The sequence below is a fragment of the Bactrocera oleae genome, chromosome 3, assembly GCF_042242935.1.
Source record: "Bactrocera oleae isolate idBacOlea1 chromosome 3, idBacOlea1, whole genome shotgun sequence".
Lineage (NCBI taxonomy): Eukaryota > Metazoa > Arthropoda > Insecta > Diptera > Tephritidae > Bactrocera > Bactrocera oleae.
This window is the reverse complement of record NC_091537.1, coordinates 89,478,458-89,498,017: the sequence shown is the minus strand read 5'-3', so window position 1 is coordinate 89,498,017 and position 19,560 is coordinate 89,478,458. Positions and strand designations below refer to the sequence as shown.

Below are 19,560 nucleotides of genomic sequence, written 5' to 3'. Positions count from 1 at the left end.
AAACCCATAATTTATTTACATTTTTAACACATCTCGTTAATAAATTTTAAACATTTTTTTCGGAAAAGTGAAGAAAAAGAAAAGTGGGCATACTCGTAGACTTAATCTTTTACCAAAAATAATTTTTAGAAAGTAAAGATTTTTCTTTAGCTTAATTATATACATTATTTTACTTATTGATGCAAATGTTCAACATTTTAAGATTACAGTAGCCAGAGGTACATACCAAAATCCATATATGTGGATAAGTAGCGAGTCACTCAGAAAGATTTTATGTTTTCTTCTTGTTAAATATGTATATATGGATTAATATACACTTAACTGGCACTTAACAACAGCCTAAAATTATGCAATTTTTTACAGTTTGTAACTATCGCATATTCACTAATGCATTGGCTGTCAAACTGTTACTGATCGTCTGATGATTATTTTCCAAGCCGAATACTTGTCAGTTTAAAATAAATTAACTTTAAGTTTGCATTCAAAGACTGTTGTCCACATAAAAGATGGAAAATTCTGAAAAATATTGCATGTTCTCAATACAAGTATGTAATTATTATTGACTTTGATAACGTTAAATATGTAAATCATATTAGGAAAGTGGGAAGGTATACAATGTATTAAAAGTATCCAATAAAAAAATGCTACTAAGAACTGACTTTTAGGAGGCGAAAAACTTGAACAGATTTTTACTTAGTTCCTATAAGTAGTTTACAGAGCTCAGATTCACATCTATTTAGTTACCATCTGATCCAATTCGACTTCCTTTTTTAGGTACAACTTTTTTCTACGTTCCAAGAAGTTTTATCTAAATATGTCAATTTGTGTATGTTTGCAGCTGTTTTTTTACGACACGAATTGTTTCTCTGGAGATTTTTACCATGAAACAAATTTGAACAACGAGTTTGCTTGAAAATGTGTGTTCCCAATGGAATCGTTAAAAATTTTGCAAAAGTGTTTTAATGTGTCACTTTATCACGTCCAAAAGTATTTGAGTTGCGCAAAGCGTTCAACAAAAGTCGTGAAGTCATCAAAAACTAGGCTCATACGACTCATCCATCCAACTCTGTTAATGACGGCAATATCGAAAAATTAAAATCGTCGTATTGGCATCAGAGGGATATTAGAGGATCGTAACATCTCTTTTGGACCGACTCAATACTTTGTGGTTAATGTTTTGGGTGAGCGTGTACCAAAAGATCTGAATGGCCGTCAAATTCTAGCGTGACCGTATTCGACACATATGGCTCCCTGTGACCTTTTTCTGTTTTACAAAGAAAAAAAAATCCGCTTCGTTGAACGCTCCATGATTCCAGAGTAAGTAAAACCTTTAGAACAAAGTTCATATATAAAAAAAAAACTTCAGTAAATATTTATATTAATTATTTATTATTTTATTTATTTAAATTAATCGCTAAATATTTTCAATCGAATCGAAAGTATAAATATTTTAATAATACAAAGGTACATTAGGGCATGCCATGCAATAATATTTAAATAAATACATGCGTCGTTCTTGTTAATGAATAACTTAAACTAAAAACTAAACTTGTATTTTTCTCGCTTATATTGTATATTAATAATTAGGTTGCTTACTAAATTTACGTATGTGCACTTAAAAAATATGTCAATTTTGTAGAGCGAATATTTAAATGAGTTGTCTCTTTGAACTTCTCGCAAACATACATATATGTATAAAGTAATGGAATGTTTACTCTATCAAAAGCTTATCAATAGGAACATTCGCAAAGAACTGATTGATATGTGTTGTGAAAATGGGTGCCCACTGCTCACGTGTAGCCGGTATGCCTACTCGGGTGATTTCTGGCAGATTCTCGTTCACCAAATTCAATATCATTGCATCTGAAAGATAATGAAAATTGATTAGAAATATATCTTATAAAATTAATATTGTTTTTTCTTTCCCTTTTTATCTCTAGCGTTTTCACGCTCTCTTTATATATTTCTCTCTCTCTCTCTCTCTCTCTTTATCTCTCTCTCTCCCTCACATATTTACATATACATATATACATATCCTTGTATTAGGCATATCAATTATTATTATAATATGAATATGTTTTTTTCTCTGTCCATTTTACTCCCACTATATATCATCTTCACTCTCTCTTTCTCTCACTATATATATATCCTTCTTTCTCTCTTATTTTGTCTCTACTCACTCAAATTGCGATCACTGAAAATGCCATTTGCTATGATGCGTGCATCGCCCACCGCCACATTGGCGTTTAAGCGCTGTAACTTCAAGCGGCGTCCTTCCTCGGTGTTCTCCAACAAACCGTCGGTCAGAATTGTGGCGCGTATGTTATCTACAAATAAACATATATTAATAGATCCGATCAAATCAAAAATCATCTTTTACTTTGACCATACCGATCGTTATATTGAAGGGTCCCTTCGGCACCAAACGCAAGCCACCGAATTTCACATCGGCCTTAAATTGTCCATTCGCTTTGATTTGTGGTATTTCGATGCTCAGCTTGACAATGAACGCCTTCTCGGTGAAGTTCGACAGGAATGTGCTCACTTTTAATTCACTAATACCGTTAATGTACATATTTTTGATAAGCAGCCCGCCTTGCACGCCCTCGTTATCGTAACGGAAAATGCCACGGCGATAGAAATATGGATCAATTGAGGGCATGCCGTATTGAGGTAAGCCAGCCTGTTTCAAAGTAAAGAAAGTGATAGTGTTCAATTGCAAAGTGAAGAATCTGTTGGTCTTCTAATACCCACCTTCAGTTGAGGTACGATTTGAGCAAAGAGATTGCGTATGCACTCATTTTTTTCGACTGCCTTAAGATCACAGGGCGCGACTTCAAAGTAGTTGTTGGTGGAACTCGCTTCGGATGGTACTGAAAAATGCAAATAATAGGTTAGTGACATTTCACAAAATCATTTTTTATTAATAAAAGTATTTGTTACTAATGTTTTGCTTCCCATATGCCGAAAAGGAAAAAACTTCAAAACTTTCTGTTTTTCAGTTTGGTTCAGCGACAATAGTATTGAAAGTATTTCTATATATCTCAAATTCTACTGAAATATCTTTTATTTGATATATTATTATATTTGAATTACATTTTTCAGATAAGTGGCAACCCTTCTCAAAAGAGCTTAGCTCTGTGCTGGCTAAAAACTTTTCAGTTTGATATTCATAACATATATAAGTGTTCCTTATATTTTTTAAAATCAAAAATTCCAAACGGGTGGCAACCTTAAATAATTTTTCTTTGTTACTACACCGAACAACACCAAAATTCATTGCCGTTTTTACTACAGTAGTGTTCCGCTTACTGTGAGCGAGTTTTTGATAAATCCCGAAATTTCGGGATTCTGGAAAGGGAATCCCGAAAAATCTTAAACTTCATTTTATTAGCATTTCATGTATACAACTTGTTAGTTTCACAAATTTTAGAAATTAATCTAAAATATTAATAAAATAAATATTTTCCAACTTGGTTTTTATTTCATTTTTTTAAACAAATTTTCTCATGCAAAAAGAATTTATATACATATGAATATATATATATTAAAGTAAATATATTAATTTAATAAAAATTAAAATTATCATAACCAAAAAAATAAATATTTACTACCATAAGTTATTAACTTGTGCAACACCGCGCTTTACTTAATCGTGCTTCACCGCTCATATAAACCTCCACCATTTGCCACCACTGACTCGTTCGCTACATAATTAAACAAAGGCGATTAGTTGATTAACATTTGCTTAATCGAATTCGCCTTGGACACTCATGGTTTGCTGCACCGCGTACGAGCAAAGTCGAAAACAAAAATGATATTTTTATAGTTGGAATTTTATTTAAGAAATAAGCCAGCAAATTCGTAATTATAGATATAATATAATTCATTGAAGTAAAGTTTATGTACGAGTATGTGAAACCTAGTTACTGTTGCCACTTCCAAACGACCAACTGACCACGATAAATGTGGCAAACGTGGTTTTGCAATACTTTTATGATAAATTATTAATATATTTTTGGTTTTGTTATTGCAATTGCAATTAATTTGTATTACGCGGTAATTTCCACAAAGCTCAATCCACATAGCTAGTTCGTGCCAATTGTGTTGAAATGCAGTTGAAAACAAATAAGCAAGGGCTAAGTTTGGGTGTAACCGAACTTTTTATACTCTTGCAACTTGCAAGAATCAAAGCTCGGGAAATATCTTTAGATGCTGGCAAAACTTTATATAAAAAATTTATTCAAAAGAATTAAACATACACTATTCGATGAAATCGTGAATAAATTACAACCAAATTTGGTATCTTCTTGACTTATACATACTTGTATTCAAGACCATAAACTTAGACTCAGCTTCATTGCTATATTTTAGTTTGCGTCAGCTAAAATTATACTAAAACCACCTTCAAATTAGATAGTATTTGTATGTGATGTCAACTCGACCGAAGAGACTAAATTTAATATATTGAGTTGATGTGCAAAACGTCAACCACAGAATTGGAATTCATTTTATTAGGGATATGGGGTTTAGACCAAGGTATAGAAAAATTTCATTCTAACTCAACGCTAAATACATACCTTATAAAAAAAACTTGTCTCCTTAATTTCAATTTAACCAAAGATAGTTGGAAAGACGAAAATAATTTTACGGGGTGTATTGGAAATAGAGAAAGGGACGCGCTGATTGCATTAATTTTAACATTGCTCAAGTATACTCGAGAACATATTTTGAAGCAAATTTACTTATAAATAATACTCACTGACCGACATATTCGGTAAAAAAAAATTGTTAGAGTAACGAAAATCATTATAAGTAGTATATGGGAGTTGCGGGTAGTATTGACCTGATTACCACATATGTATTATTAACATGCCACAGACGAAGAAAATGTTCTCAGGGTTTCATTAAAGTACCTCACATACCATCACCAATCATATGGAATAAAGTCACCCGGTAGTTCGCAAATCTTTATATTAGGTACATGAGCGCTAAGGGAAGTGATGACCCGATTCAACATTCAGACATAGTTCCGAAGTTCAATTATAATCTCGCACATTGATCGATATTTTCGGTAAAAAGTCAACTATTGGCACTAGGGTCCACACTTTCGGTACCTTAAGGCTTGAACAGTTTTCGTTCGATTTGGAAAATTTTTGGTTATAAAGTGGCTTATTATACTTTTAAGGCACTATTCGTGCAAATTTTTATTCCGTTACATTCAGTGGCTTGATTTGCATACTCGAAAGTGAAAGAATCAGATTGAATTTAAAATTATGTTATATAGGAAGCAGGCGTGGTTCTAATACGATTTCGCACTGTAGCATAGGAATTTCAAAAGAATGTTATATGCCGGATTTAATTGAAATCGGTGGAGCTCGTGCCGAGATATGTGATTTCACCTAAAAGTGAGCAGTGCTACCCCCATCATCCAATTTTGACCTTCCTATAAAGTCCTCTCATACCTTCTCGGCAATAAAATCGAATGTCTCTGACGTATTTGGTTATTGATTTATCGCGCTTTAAGTAATTTTAACAGTATCGTTATATGTTCATTGTTTGTTTACAATCAAATGTTCATGCAATATTGAATGTAGGTTTGTCATACTAATGGCACTATAGATCACATGACGATCCTGCAATATCAGTTTGCGCACAGCATCAATAGTTTACCGAAAAACAACTGATTTAAGACGACCTTCACGAAATTCGTCTTGGAGTGATCTACGACCTCGATTGAATTCACTATACCATCGATAAGCACTGGTCCTTGTTGGAACTTTATTGCAAAAATGTTAATTAAGTTCATCGATGCACTGTTGCTGAGTCCACGGTAAAAGTTGTAAATATAACCACGCGAAAATCCTCGCGATTCAGTTCCATTTTTTGGCCGAGATGAATATTTTAAGTTACTGTAAACAACACAAATAGCGCTCGTATGTCAAAATGTTCTGGGTATGTATAACATCAAAAATGTCAGACTTTACGATAAAGTTGTGAGTTGCCAGATTCCAACACTAGAGTTGCCAAATTCCAAAATATTAAAGCCACCCTTTGACAATATTTGATTCGTATTTAAAAAAAGTTTTATTTTTTTTATTTTAGCATTCATTTCATTTGTTAATTCCTTCAATAAATGGAATATTATTATTATATTTGTTTTTAAATTTTTATATAAAGATGTACGTATTTACCATATATATATTTTAAAACTGGTATTTTTTTATGTTTGAAATTTTTAAATAAATTCTTACATTTTTGTGTGATTAAATGGGTTCTAATTACAATTTTGATATATCATTAAAAACTGCTGCGGATGTTTTTGTTTAGATTTTAAATTAATGGAATTTTGTAATTTTTAGTTTTAAGCAGACAAATTTGATTTTCAAATCCTATTTTTAATAATATAGTAATACTTTGAGTCATAAACCCTGCTCCACCGACCTATGACATATGCTTTTTTTAGCATTTTCACTTGACCCAAAAGTGCCTACAAGCATGGGTTTTCCACCATATTCAATTAGTTTTTATTTAACTACAATGGATATAATTGTTTTTAGGTTTTATTACAAGCGTGCACTACACAAAATATGTACATATACAAGCGACAGCTTCTCCTATTACAAAAGTCTACATTTATACAATAAAGTTCGTTTGTTAACATTCCAATTGAACTTGACCCACTTGACATATTACCCCAAATAGTCACATACGCGTCATAAAAAGCAAAGCATGATCAAATATATGAATTGTACATACAAGCATAGAAAGGTTAACAGAAATAAGTTCAATTGCAGCTGTACATAGATATATATCATATATATGGTAAACATATGTATATAGAGAGATGCACAGTTATTTCAACACAACGTGTATCCACATATGGTAATTTGAATAACATTTGGAGCAAAATTTGACATATATGACACTAAATATGATGCAACGTAAGATATGACACTTATATTTTGCATAGTTGCGTGTGTTGGCCATGGAAATATATAAGTAAATATTTGTAAAAAATATGCATTGATGTATTCATATAAGCACCTGTATATTTACATTTCGAAATTATCTGAAAATTCACACATATTTCTCCATCGCTTAACTTACCAGTCGAGAATCACTCATTCAATTTAAAAGACTTAAGCGAGCAGCTTGCAATCACAAAAAAGGCGCATGCACACAACCCACACCTATTAAGCAAATATCAAATCTTTCTACGCACTTTTCTCTATTTACCCAATTACTCAATTAACCACATATTATACAATCCACACACACACATACATACATACTCAAATGGCTCAGGTTCAAAAGAAATAAAAAACCAGCGCATGATCTATATAGCCGTACCCGTATATGTGCCCGTGTTGTCAACTGCATTGAATTGCTCACTGCTGCGAATGCATAAATATCACTAAACAGTGCATAACGGTACCACTTGCAGCGACTAAACTAAATGTAAACACAACAATTTTGTAGGAAATTCCAATTAACATAGCACGCTCGTTTATCGGTTAATGGTGCCCTAAGCTCTCGGTGGCGCGAACGCGGCAATTAAAGCTTTTTGTTGTCATCATTAATAAATAGGTAAACATATTTTTGATGCCGAGATGAAAAGCGTATCGAAAGCGAAGAGTGCAAGTGTTAACGCAACTAATGTATTACGTCCGTGTGCACGAGAGCTTACAAATGTTTTTATTTCAGAGTTACAAACATACATGAATACAGATGTATGTACATACATATGTACATACAAATAGAAATGCGCATTGACGGTTGCGGCACTTTATTGCTAATGGGGAGTAACGTGACTGAGCTTGTATTGACTTTTTGGCTTGAAAATGCTGATAATTCTTTATTTCTTTATTTTTTTTTCGTATTATTTAAATGCGTATGATGCTTATATGAAATGTAAATATTTAAATATTGCTTATAAAAATATTTTGATTTTGACTTGGCAAATAGAAATTTCATATTAAACGAACGGTCTATTGCAAAAAATAATATTTTGTATACTTAATTACGCCGTAGTAGCCTGCGTATTTGAAATATATCAAATATAAAATACTTATGTGTATATTAGGATGGGTCAAAAAAATGTGCAATGTAAGAGACCACTTTTGAAAAAAAATTAAATTGAAGACGAGATATATTTTTTTTTTTCAAATAATGACATGAATTTCTTTAGAATAATTAGTAAAACAAGTAAAACCGTTAACTTCGATTGCACTGAAGCTATAATACTCTACCCAAATACAAAATATTCCATACAAAAACTTGAATTTTGATCGTTCAATTTGTATGGCAGCTATATCATATTGTACTCTGATTTGGAAATGTTTTTCATATATTGTAGCGTTGTCTTGGGCAATAATCTGTGTCGAATATCGGGAAGATGGCTAATAGAATACAAATGTTTTCTATACGATAATTTGATTCCGATCACTCAGCTTGTATTGCAGCTATATGTTATAGTAGTTCGATATTGGCGGTTCCGACAGCTGGGGAGCTTCTTGGAGAGAAAAGAACGTGTGCCAAATTTCAGAGCCATATCTCTAAAACTGAGGGACTGGTTCGCGTATATACATACAGACAGACGGACATGACTAAATCAACTCAGCTGGTCACGCTGTTCATACAAATATATCTATATTTAAAGGGTTTCCAACGTTTCTTCCTGGATGTTACAAACTTCATGGCAAACTTAATATACCCTGTTTAGGATATAAAAAGGGCTGAAAAGCTGAAAACCTTCCTAATAATATTAAGAGCTCATACTTGGAGTAATCTTTTTTAAGTATCTACCAACCAATTGTTCAGAGTATAAAATGAAAAAAATAATAGATTTTTGTTTACCCACCCTAATGTATATATCTATCCATAGTAAATATGCTATCATGTAAAAGTCCCCCGTTTCTGCCATAAAGCATATTGTACAAAAATATTATAAAAATCATTTATCTAATATCAGAACCATGCAATCTCTTCTTATGTATAGTTTTATTTAGAGAGTCAAGCTTTGTGGTTAATTAACTATAACTATATATTTTGTAGAGAGTGCATTTTCGAAAAATTTCAGCTCAACCTCTTTTGTAAATCATTTACAGTTGCTTGGCTTATATCAGGTGCTCTCTTGAAGGGAAATCGCAAAACATAGAGTGTTTTTCTTTCGTCAGAAGAAATTGCTCACAAAAATCAGCGTTACAAAACAAAAAATGCTTGTAAAAAATTGTATCTTATGTGATTATTACTGGTTCTCTTGTTTCTTGTTAAATCTTCTGATGTCATATTGTTCCAAAATCCCCTTATGCCAGTCTTTTTACAACTAATTTATTATAGGATTTTTAACTAACTTTATGGACAATGACTCTATAAAAAATAATGTCCAAAGTCTTGATAAAATCGAAATTTTGTTCAATACCCAATGAACCCTCCTACAACGAAGCCCTAGTCGTACGTATATACTTGTATGTATATACTCTTTTACCGCTGCTCGGCTGCTGACAGCAGATATTCATAAATTGGGCATAACAGACAGAAACCGTAGCAATAGCAATGGTATTACTTAATTTTTCGTGTTCATGCGCTGACAGCTTTCATTTTATTTGCCATTTATCCATTGGCTCTATGTTTCTCTTTGCTTTTGCATAATTTTTTGCTCATATTTTCATTTTGGCTTTTTGTTTTCGCACATATGTATGTTTTGGTAACTTTTATTTGCACTAGATTCTCTATGTTAGCGGCTTACTTTAACCTAGTGACTGCAAAGTACGTGCGCTTGTTTGACCAACACTGACGCGCATAAAACGCTTACATATGGATATTTGGGCAAATATTAATTTTATGTAGGTATAATAATAACTTTGGTGCGATTTTTGTGTGTCTAAGCCTAGACTTTAGTCGGCATGACAGCAGCATTGCGAATTGATGTAGGTCAGTAACATATTTGCACTATTTTTCGTCGCTTTTTTGTTATTCTACTATTGCTTAGTTATTCTTCATATTTTTTTACTTTTCGCGTGCAGTGAACATTTTAATGTCATTTTCTTGCCACTTGATTCCTCTTCTATGCGGTCTCATTTTTACACGCTTTCATGAGCTTCGGTACCGAGTAATTCCAATGAATATTTAAGCAATTCACCCGGTTGAAGTCTAAGTACTTCATATCTATGTTTTTCACAATATTTTCCACATTCAAACATGCATATATATACATATTAACTTTGCGCATAGACTTATTTATGCAAGTTTATTTGGTTGCATGTTAAACAAACCAATAAATAAGCCAATGTAGAGGCAGCGTAGTAAGTCTAATGTCGATATATGTACGTCAATTATGACACATACATACATACAATGTACCGAAGTGTAAGAGCACAAGCCTCTTTAGTTGTATAAATATTTGATGCATAATTAATTCTACTATTTTGAGCTTTGTATGCAGATTTTCTCATATTAAGTTATGTTTTCTTTTATTTCAAATTCGTGAGAGTGATGTATTTTGCATAAGAAATAGACCTAACAAGTGATCTACATACTTAATTTTGGTTTTAGAGCATTCTTTTATTAAAAACAAGAAAAAACGTTAACTTCGCTTACTCCAAAGCTATTGTATAATACCCTTTACAAATACAACATATTCCTTACAGTAGGAATTATAGTGATGCATTCAGAAACAAATTTTCAAGGATTGTACCAATGCTTAACGCTATAATCCGTGAGGGACTAGTTCGCATATAAACAGATAGATTGACAGAAGTACAAGCACTTAACAAAGGACTGCTCAAGAATTTGGGGGTTTGAGGTGCTTCTCAGAATTCGACTCTGTACTTATTTTCGGTTGCTTTAAAGCTATAATACCCTTCATAAATACAACAGATTCCTTACAAGAACTTGATTCTGATCGTTTAGGCAGCAATATGCTATAGTGATACAATCAGAATTTTTTTCAAATATTGTACCAATGCTTTAGGAAATAATAATCCGTTCCAAAATCTCAAAAACTGAGGAACTAGTTCCCATATATAAAAACACACAGACAAGCAGAAGTAAACATTAACAAAGAAGTGTTAAGCACCCCAAAATGTGCATGTTTATGTATGAACTGCTTCACAGAAATTATATAAAAGTCAACTGAAATACCTTACAGCAAAAATAACCATTATAGGATACTGCACGAAGACAATGATCAAACATGCGCGCTGACTCTGTACATATGGAAACAAGAAAACCATATTGTTACTTAGATTGGCCATCGCAGTCGCCAGACACCAATCCAATAGAGAATTTTTGGGCTTTAAAGAAAGTCAAAATATCAAATAAAGATTTAACAGCAACAAAATATTTCATTCGGCTACTCCAACATACCTAGAGTTCGCTTTCTGTGAAATATGCCGAAAATTTAGTTGCAAGTTGCCATCGAAGATATGAGGCTATAATAAACAACGCGGGAAATTGTAGCAATGTTCTTTAACTTACAAAACCAACTTCATTTTATTAATACAAAAATTTAACAAAAATATAGCACTTGTGAATATATTTTAGATGTAACCAATAATAGCATGTGGAGTGAAAAAATAGCTAAATCAACAGATGCCCCCCCGTGAGCAATAACAAACAGTTCAACCTGTACCAGCCCCGTTGTCTCCTATGCTGTTGACTAATAATAGGGTGAGAGAGGGGGGCAATATACAGAAGCTTATGCGGTGGAAGGCTATATTAATAGCACCTTCAATTCAGGCGTTTCTCATCCATTTATTCATCTTAAGGAGTTAGAAAAATGCCTAGTACTAAGCCCATCTTCGAAGACGAACGACGATGTATTTAGCAAATCATGCTACATCAAAACAGATCAAAACAGGAACTTAAAAGGATCTATTATTTACATTTTTGTAGATGAGTCACAACCCGATTCAATAACATTGCAGTACTATTTAAAGCAGACATTAAAAAATACTATCATTTTTTTAAGAAAATATTAATTTTATTATAAATGTTTTTAAGTTATTAATTTTTTTTATAAATAAATTATAACAATATAAAGGATAAAAAGTATAGTAATTATATATGGTAATATATATTTTCTATAATCTGCTAGCTATATGACTGCCTAACACTAATCTCTCTTTACATCTGATGTAAAAGAATTCTAATTTGCTTGATATATTGTACTCCGTCATATATTCAAGTTTTTTTAGCATTAATTCAATTTGCATTTCTTTTGTGGTGGTTCCTGGTCATTCATGTCCTTCGACTGAGATCTTTTCAAAATTCCATTTTTAAGCCTTAATAAGATAAATGCTGCCTCTATTACATCACCAGTTATCGGTGTGTCGGTCTCGTCATGTCCATGTAACTGCTTCTTCTCACCGTCATCGAAATCAAAGTTTAATTTATCAGCCAGATAACCATTTGTATAATCACTCATGGGTGCTGATATCGGGTCGATTGGTGGCATATTGTTCCAGCTCTTTGGTCCAAGATTCATAAAAAAATGCAATTCTTCACTCAGGTTGCCATCATCAACGACATCAACAGTTAGTGGAGCAATAAGCGATCTATGCACCGTGTTTAGATCTAAAAGTGAGTCCGATCGCAATGGGTCTTCGTAACTAGACAAACTGTTGAAGTCTTGAATATATTCCATCTTGTATATATTCCGACTTTGCTCTTCGTGTTCACTCGGCTGGTGAGTGGGTGTACAGGCAAGTTCGAGTCGCTCTGTTAGATCCAATGGAGATTCTTGCTTAAATGACCTGCATGCATCGTAAATATTACTACTCGTATTATTCAAATCAGTTTATATTTATATTGCGGAAAGGAAATGCCCTAATATAATATAATATTGTGTATTAAATACCTCTTAAACTAGTTCCTTTTCGTTATCGATATTTGATACTAAGTACAGTTACCGCCGTCCTAAAATTTTTTGTTATATATATGTAACGTATCCTTTATATTTATTTCTTTACTTAAAAACACACAAATAAGTTCATGTTTTTTACTTGTTTGTGTATGACAAACCAAAACAAAACACTTTTAAAAAACAAGTACACAAAGCTAACATATGGTTATTTAACACTTATGTGTTTCAGAACAAAAGAACTGACCTTAACAGGTAGTTTAACGGCTCGTGATTACCTTACTTGTTATATATAATATATTTTCAAGCACATGTTCTCTAAAAATATATTAATTAATTGTAATAATTATGTACATTTGCAATCATCTTTAATATTAATTTTGAAAGATTCAATAAATTTCTTTTTTTATTTAGTTTTAATATATTTAAATAATTGCATTTCAGTATTTTTCTGGAAGTTTCGATGATTTAGGTAATTTTATCTGTTAAAATCAAATACTTAGTTATATAATAAATATGTTATGTTGTCACACTTTTCTATTATTATGAACACCACCTACTCTGTTACACACATAAGTATGTATATAACTTTCTACCTGCTCCTATATTCCCATAGCAATTAAACTTAGGCAATGCTTTATACCTATGTAAGAATGCTTAAGAAAAGGATCACGCCCAGACAAACGTCAGTCACTCGTTAGTACACACTTATCGAAGTCCAACGTCTACGCGAAGTATATTTAACAGTGTAACGCATAGATTTTAAAAACTTTATTTGAACACGCCTCGACATTTCGGGGAAAATATATAAAAGTAAAGAAGAAGCTTCGCGTTATAGCGTCCTGAAAAGTTAAAAGTGACCAAACGAAATATAAAATTAAGCGAACGAATATTATATTTTCAAGAAAAATAAATTATAAAATGGAAAGTTTAAACTGTACAAACAAAACTTATAGCCACAAAAAGTTCGACAAGTTACGTGAAAAATTACGCGAAGTCCTTGTGGACAAAAATATTTTGCGAAAGAAGCAAAATAAAAACGCAACATCGACACCAAGCCTGAAAGGTAATAGAAGCCGTAAAATGTACGATCTGTGTCTCACTCCAGAGACAGATATTTCTCTGTCACCTATAAAGGCTCCTCACAGCAATGCGTCAGCCACTATCCTCACTGAGCCAAATGTGGATGGACGAAATTTGAAACGGAAGCACATAACAGCAGACGATGACTGCACGATGTCAGTTGGGATAACCACAAAGAGAGGAGTTGAACTTTCTCCCTCAGGTGCTGTGGCACCACCTACACCAAGTTCCGCGTATTCCTCGATTGGTGGAAAGTGCCGAAAAATTAGCAAGACTTCAAGCAAGGAAAACATACACATTGTACATATAACAGCGGACGATGACGAAGAGTATGAGGATGCTGCTGCTAATAGCGCCTGCTGCGCTTCCACCAATTGGTTAGAGGAAAACGAGTCAACGAACACAATGCAGTTCGGCGCAATAAAGTCGCGGTTAAGAAGAAAGTCGGCCAATTCGAAGTACAGCACAATTATGCATTATATTAAGACGATGGAATCAGATTGACGTTTCAAGTATATAAAGTATTGTTCGTGGCAGTTCTCAAAGAATTGTAGTATATATATATTTTTATAGTTTTTAATAACTGTAACGCGTTAGTTTTTTGGAAAACATTTTGCAAATTCAATACCATCTTTTTTAGGTCATATTTTGTTGCTGTGATGTTAGCATCATATATTGTTAATGTACTACAATTTAATTTAACTGTTTTTGGTTTAAATTGGTTTGCTTTACACGGGAAACTTTAGCAAATAAAGAAAAATATGTGGTTTTAAAATTTTCTTTAATTATTTATTCTTTATTGTACGATGAGGCTGTTTTTTCTCTGGAATAAAAGGAATATATTTATGGTTTTAAGAACCTTTGTATGTTTGTCTTGAATATGAGAAAAGTGTATCTCTATAATTCAGGAAACAATCACTGATGGAAACAGAATTTTTGTTTTTTTTAACACGCTGCCATTTTGTCAAATTTTCTTTTTTTTGACCGAAAGTTACTGTATGGCCAATATTAAAAAAATTTTTGAAGTAAGAGATCGCTAGCGACCTGACAAATATTTGATTTTTTTTTTCCAAAATAGTACTGTATATTCTGAAAATATGTATACAGATACTCTTAAAAATTTTAAATAATTGATAGTAGTTTTTTTAATCCCAAAAATCGCCATTTCTTTCAAACTAAGTGTGCCCCTTAAGATCCACTTTAGTGGTCTAAAACATTACTAAGTTGGTAGAATAGTGGAAAAAATATTTTCCTGTCAATTATACAGTTTACTGCTAAATTTCACCATTTTGCGAAAATTTGTTGTAAAGTCCCCAGACTTCCAGAATTAGTTGACAAACTATAATATTTTTTCAGTGTCCCATACTGGCCTTATATCTTAAAAAAATTATTGATTCCAAACCCCTGAATTTCTATTCGAGACATTTTTCAAGCAAATTATAAATATTTTTATTATGGTTATTAAGTATTGGTTGTTCTTATAACATATTTATACCCTTAACAGGGTATGTTAAGTCTGCCACGAAGTTTGTAACGCTCAGAAGAAAGCGTCGGAGACCCTATAAAATATATATAACAGGTGTTTTTTTAGAGGTATAAAACTTTAAATTGCAATAAAAAAACGATGGATTATTTGATTTACATGAATTTTATTTATGTTAAATCACAAGGTCTTGGAGGCCAATTCACCATTGACTGTAACGTTCTGGCGATCATCGTTTTTGAAGAAGTACAGACCAATGATTCCACCAGCCCATAAAGCGCACCAAACAGTCAGTTTTTCTGGATGTAACAGTGTTTCGACATACACTTGAGGATTAGCTACACTCCAAATGCGGCAGTTTTGTTTGTTGACGTAGACATTCAACCAGAAGTGCGCTTCATCGCATTGCAAGCGTTGTTCAGGCGTGAGTCTATTCGTAATGAATTGCCAAACCAAACTGAGAATAAATCACTTGACAGTTGTTAAATCGGTCGCCATCTTGAACAGTAATGCCAACTTAAAGTTCTATATCTCGAAAAAAACACCCGTTATATCCTTTTCTCCCCAAGAAGCTGCTCATTAATCGGAACCGCCGATATCCGATCAATATTGCATATAGCTGTCACACAAACTGAACGATCGAAATAAAGTGCTTGTGTGGAAAACTTTTGCATTTGACGAGGTATCTTCACAAAATTTGGCATGGTTTACTGACAAGACTATGGTGTAATCTCCGAAGAAATTGTTCAGATCAGTTGACTATAGCATATAGCTGCCATATAAACTAAACGATCAAAATCAAGTGGCTGTAAAGCTGATATCTTCACGGATCACTATAGCACATAGCAGTCATACAAACTGACCGTTGAAAATCAAGTTCTTATAAGAGGGCTTCGGTGGAACCGAACTTAACGTTTTTTCTTGTTTTAAAATAAGTTGACATTACAAAAGTATATATCGGATAAGAAAAATAGCTAGTTTATTTACTTTCAATTTGATTTTATATTTTATCCGGTAGCAGTTGATCGAAGTGTCATATAGTAGGTATACAACAGCATCAAATTTTATAAGTAAAATAACCAGCTTCTATCTCTTATCATTTAGTGGCATTCAAGTCCTTCTCTTTTGAAGTAAATCATATTTTTTCGATATTTCCTAAATCAATATTATATTCTGCATTGTCAATTATGAAAATTACACATTTTTTTAGTTCACAAACTGCAACTTTATCTGTCAGTACTGAGCAACTAGTAGAATACCAGCACAACAATGGAAATATTTCTGAGGACGTTTAAAATTCTGTTTGTGTACTCTGATGAAATTAAAAAGTTCGTTTTAAATTTTCTAGAGCACAGGGCGTAAATACAAATTACAAAAAAACTATTTTTGAGTTGCGAAAAAATCGTTGCATAGCTACCAAAAGTGTTGTAAATAATTTTTTTTTTATGTAGCAAAGCTACTAAATAATATTCTTAGCTGCTGCAGCAATTCCGGCTTTCATCGTGATTAAAAACAAAAATTTAAAAGGTTACAAGTATTTATCTCTAATCTTTTGTCTCCTAGCATTTTTAAAAATATTCAAATGTAACTAATTGGCAGTAAAAAATGTCAAGTTTTGGTAAACAATTAGATGATTTTTGGCCTGCAAAAATTACATGTTCAAACAATCGAAATACTGGTATGTCTTTGTACAAAGAAACGTATACAAAATAACATCAAAGCGGTCGAATGATTTGTCTTAGAGTTACAACTGCAGCCGATTTGATAAATGAAGTTTTGAGAAAAACGCGTTAAATATAAACTGACGGAGCTGATTGAGCTGAGCAACTATACTTTATCAGGCTGCAACTCAAAATATAGTTGAAAATTTTAATATGTTATTTTTAAAGGTATAAACTATTAAAATATTCAGAAATAAAAATAAATTAATTTTTTAAAGATTTCATGCTATGTAAAAACATACATAAATTTGCAAAAACAAAATAAATTTTTTTTCCCAAATTTGACACTAAATTACAAGAAAATAGCGGCAAACTTATTTTAATATGTTATTATTATAATTTTTTCGGCTTCTTCATTTATTTTTAAAAACCAAGCAAATTCGCATATGAGCTTAAAAATGAAATAAATGGTTTGAACATTTGCGTTGAACAACACTTTACAGCCTTCGACTCAATTGACCATTAAATTTTCATAATTATTAGGTCTTATCCATTTCCTTCCTCTCTTACAACCGCCATTTCCTACAACAAACATAGCATTCACTATTAGTCATAATACCGAAATTATTAAATTATTATCATTACACTTAAAATAAACTATTAGTTCCACCTTTCGCGCGTAAAAATGATACGTATCAGTGAGGTAAACAAAAGACTTAAGTAACAAACGCGCTTGACAGCTTTCGCAAGCCTAGCAGCTCGCCGCTGGTGTGCATGTAAGTCTGCGCAGTCGAAAAAAAAACATTTTTGCGCATTTGATTTTCAAGTTCTTTCGTCTAAATAAAAATTGCATAAGCGCAGCGACATACCGCGGTGGCTCAGAAGCGAAATAAAAATCGCAAATGTATTGTAGTAAATTTGCCGAAAAAGCTCCTTTGGCAATTGCATAGTACACACAGACACATGCAGGCAACACACACACTTTTTATTTTTACATATTTTTTCATTTTTATTTTTTATTAAAAGTTATATACACATGTGTGCATCTAACCACTCACTTGGACTAAATTCCACGCCATCGCTTATGCCTACTCTGTCGTAGGCCAGCACGCCAACGTTCGGCAGTTGGGGCGCAGCTTGAGGAACTGGTGGTGACGGTGCTGCTATTGCTCCATTTTGCGGTGTTGTTGCTGCTGGCGCGGCTGCTAGTGTTGCTGCTATTGCTGATGGCAGCACCGCGACCGTTGTATACTCATCCAAGTTGTCCGAAACTGCAGCACCGTTAGACGTTGTTGCTGCTGTTGCACTTCCGAGTATTGCCGCAATGGTGACAAAGCAGAAAATGTAATGATTCAGCATTTTAATTGGCCTGATTTTCGACTCTGAAAAATATTTCTTAGCAGATTGTGGGGAAAAATATTTTTTTCCTGAAGTGAATGGTGGACCAAGTCTTATTTAAATTATTTTTTAAATATTTTTTGCACGAATTTTTGAAGAAGTTATGCACTTTCGATATTTATATAATTTTTTGATTTTTATTATTAAGAATTTCCTTTATTTAACACACCTTGTTTCACTTTTCCTTTCGAAACTATTTTTGAAACTTTTGTATTATCTCATTCAAATATTTTCTTTATTTCTTCACTTAAATCTATATTTGCAGCACTTGAAAATTTTGTTGGTCGAAAAATTAAACCGTTTCCCATTTATTATTTGCACAATAATTTAAAACTTGTTTTTTTTTTTTGTTCAAAACTCCATTATCCGTTTTTCGAGTTTCCCTATTTTTCGACCAACTTGCGAACGCGACGCTTACAAATCTCGAAATGAGTCGCAAATACGTTTATTTATAGTTTTTATATAAAAATCGAAAAACTTCAAAGTTTTGTTTTTTGCTTTTACCCAACTGCAGTAACAACATTGGCAAAAATAACAACAACAAATTGTCTATAAAAACAGTAACAATAGTGGCGTCAACTGCGAAAAATCCATGCTTGTAAAAAATAAAAGCAAAACAGCCGCAAAAAGCTCAAAATTCAAACATTTGAAATACCCACAACAACAAAAACAACCGTGATAGCAGTAGCAGTGGCGACGTCTGGCTTCAACATATTGAGCAATCCAACAGCCAGCCATACAGCACACATTACAGCAGCAAAAGCCAAAGTAGCGCTGAGCTGAGCGGCCTAATACAAATAATGCTGTTAAAGCTTTTTCGACTGAAAGCTTTTTGCTCTGTTTACATAGTTGGCCAGCTGCCAGCACATGTTGATGTTGTTATTGTAGTTGCTAGCTACATTTGCATTTCAAATGTTGTTGGTTTTTTGTTTCTGTAATAGCTGCTTTTATATTAGCTTAAATTTAGCGATTATTTTTATACCCAACGCACACATATGAGAGGAATGTAGGTTGCAGGGATATAGATGTACATCAAAATAATATTGTATATAGTAATAATAATAATGCGG

General features: G+C 32.7%; 1 protein-coding gene across 1 annotated transcript; it reads right to left on the bottom strand.

Annotated features, from left to right (window-relative positions):
* Positions 1–1,409: 1,409 nt before the first annotated feature.
* Positions 1,410–18,931, bottom strand: LOC106615046 (uncharacterized). The gene is made up of 5 exons (XM_014231080.3): positions 18,151–18,931; positions 2,755–2,873; positions 2,392–2,683; positions 2,181–2,327; positions 1,410–1,863 (listed from the first exon to the last, which is right to left on the bottom strand). Exons 1-5 carry the CDS (start codon positions 18,449–18,451, stop codon positions 1,712–1,714), a joined length of 1,011 nt encoding a protein of 336 aa, XP_014086555.1. The 5' UTR covers positions 18,452–18,931; the 3' UTR covers positions 1,410–1,711.
* Between the last annotated feature and the right edge of the window lie 629 nt (positions 18,932–19,560).

Bases quoted from the DNA above. Each gene is read 5' to 3' on its own strand.
- LOC106615046 (XM_014231080.3), bottom strand. From the start codon at position 18,451: ATGCTGAATCATTACATTTTCTGCTTTGTCACCATTGCGGCAATACTC. The intron at 2,874-18,150 runs GTGAGTGGTTAG...TGCATTTTTCAG, and splicing joins TGGCGTGGAATTTAGTCCAA to TACCATCCGAAGCGAGTTCC. The intron at 2,684-2,754 runs GTGGGTATTAGA...ACTTTGAAACAG, and splicing joins AAATCGTACCTCAACTGAAG to GCTGGCTTACCTCAATACGG.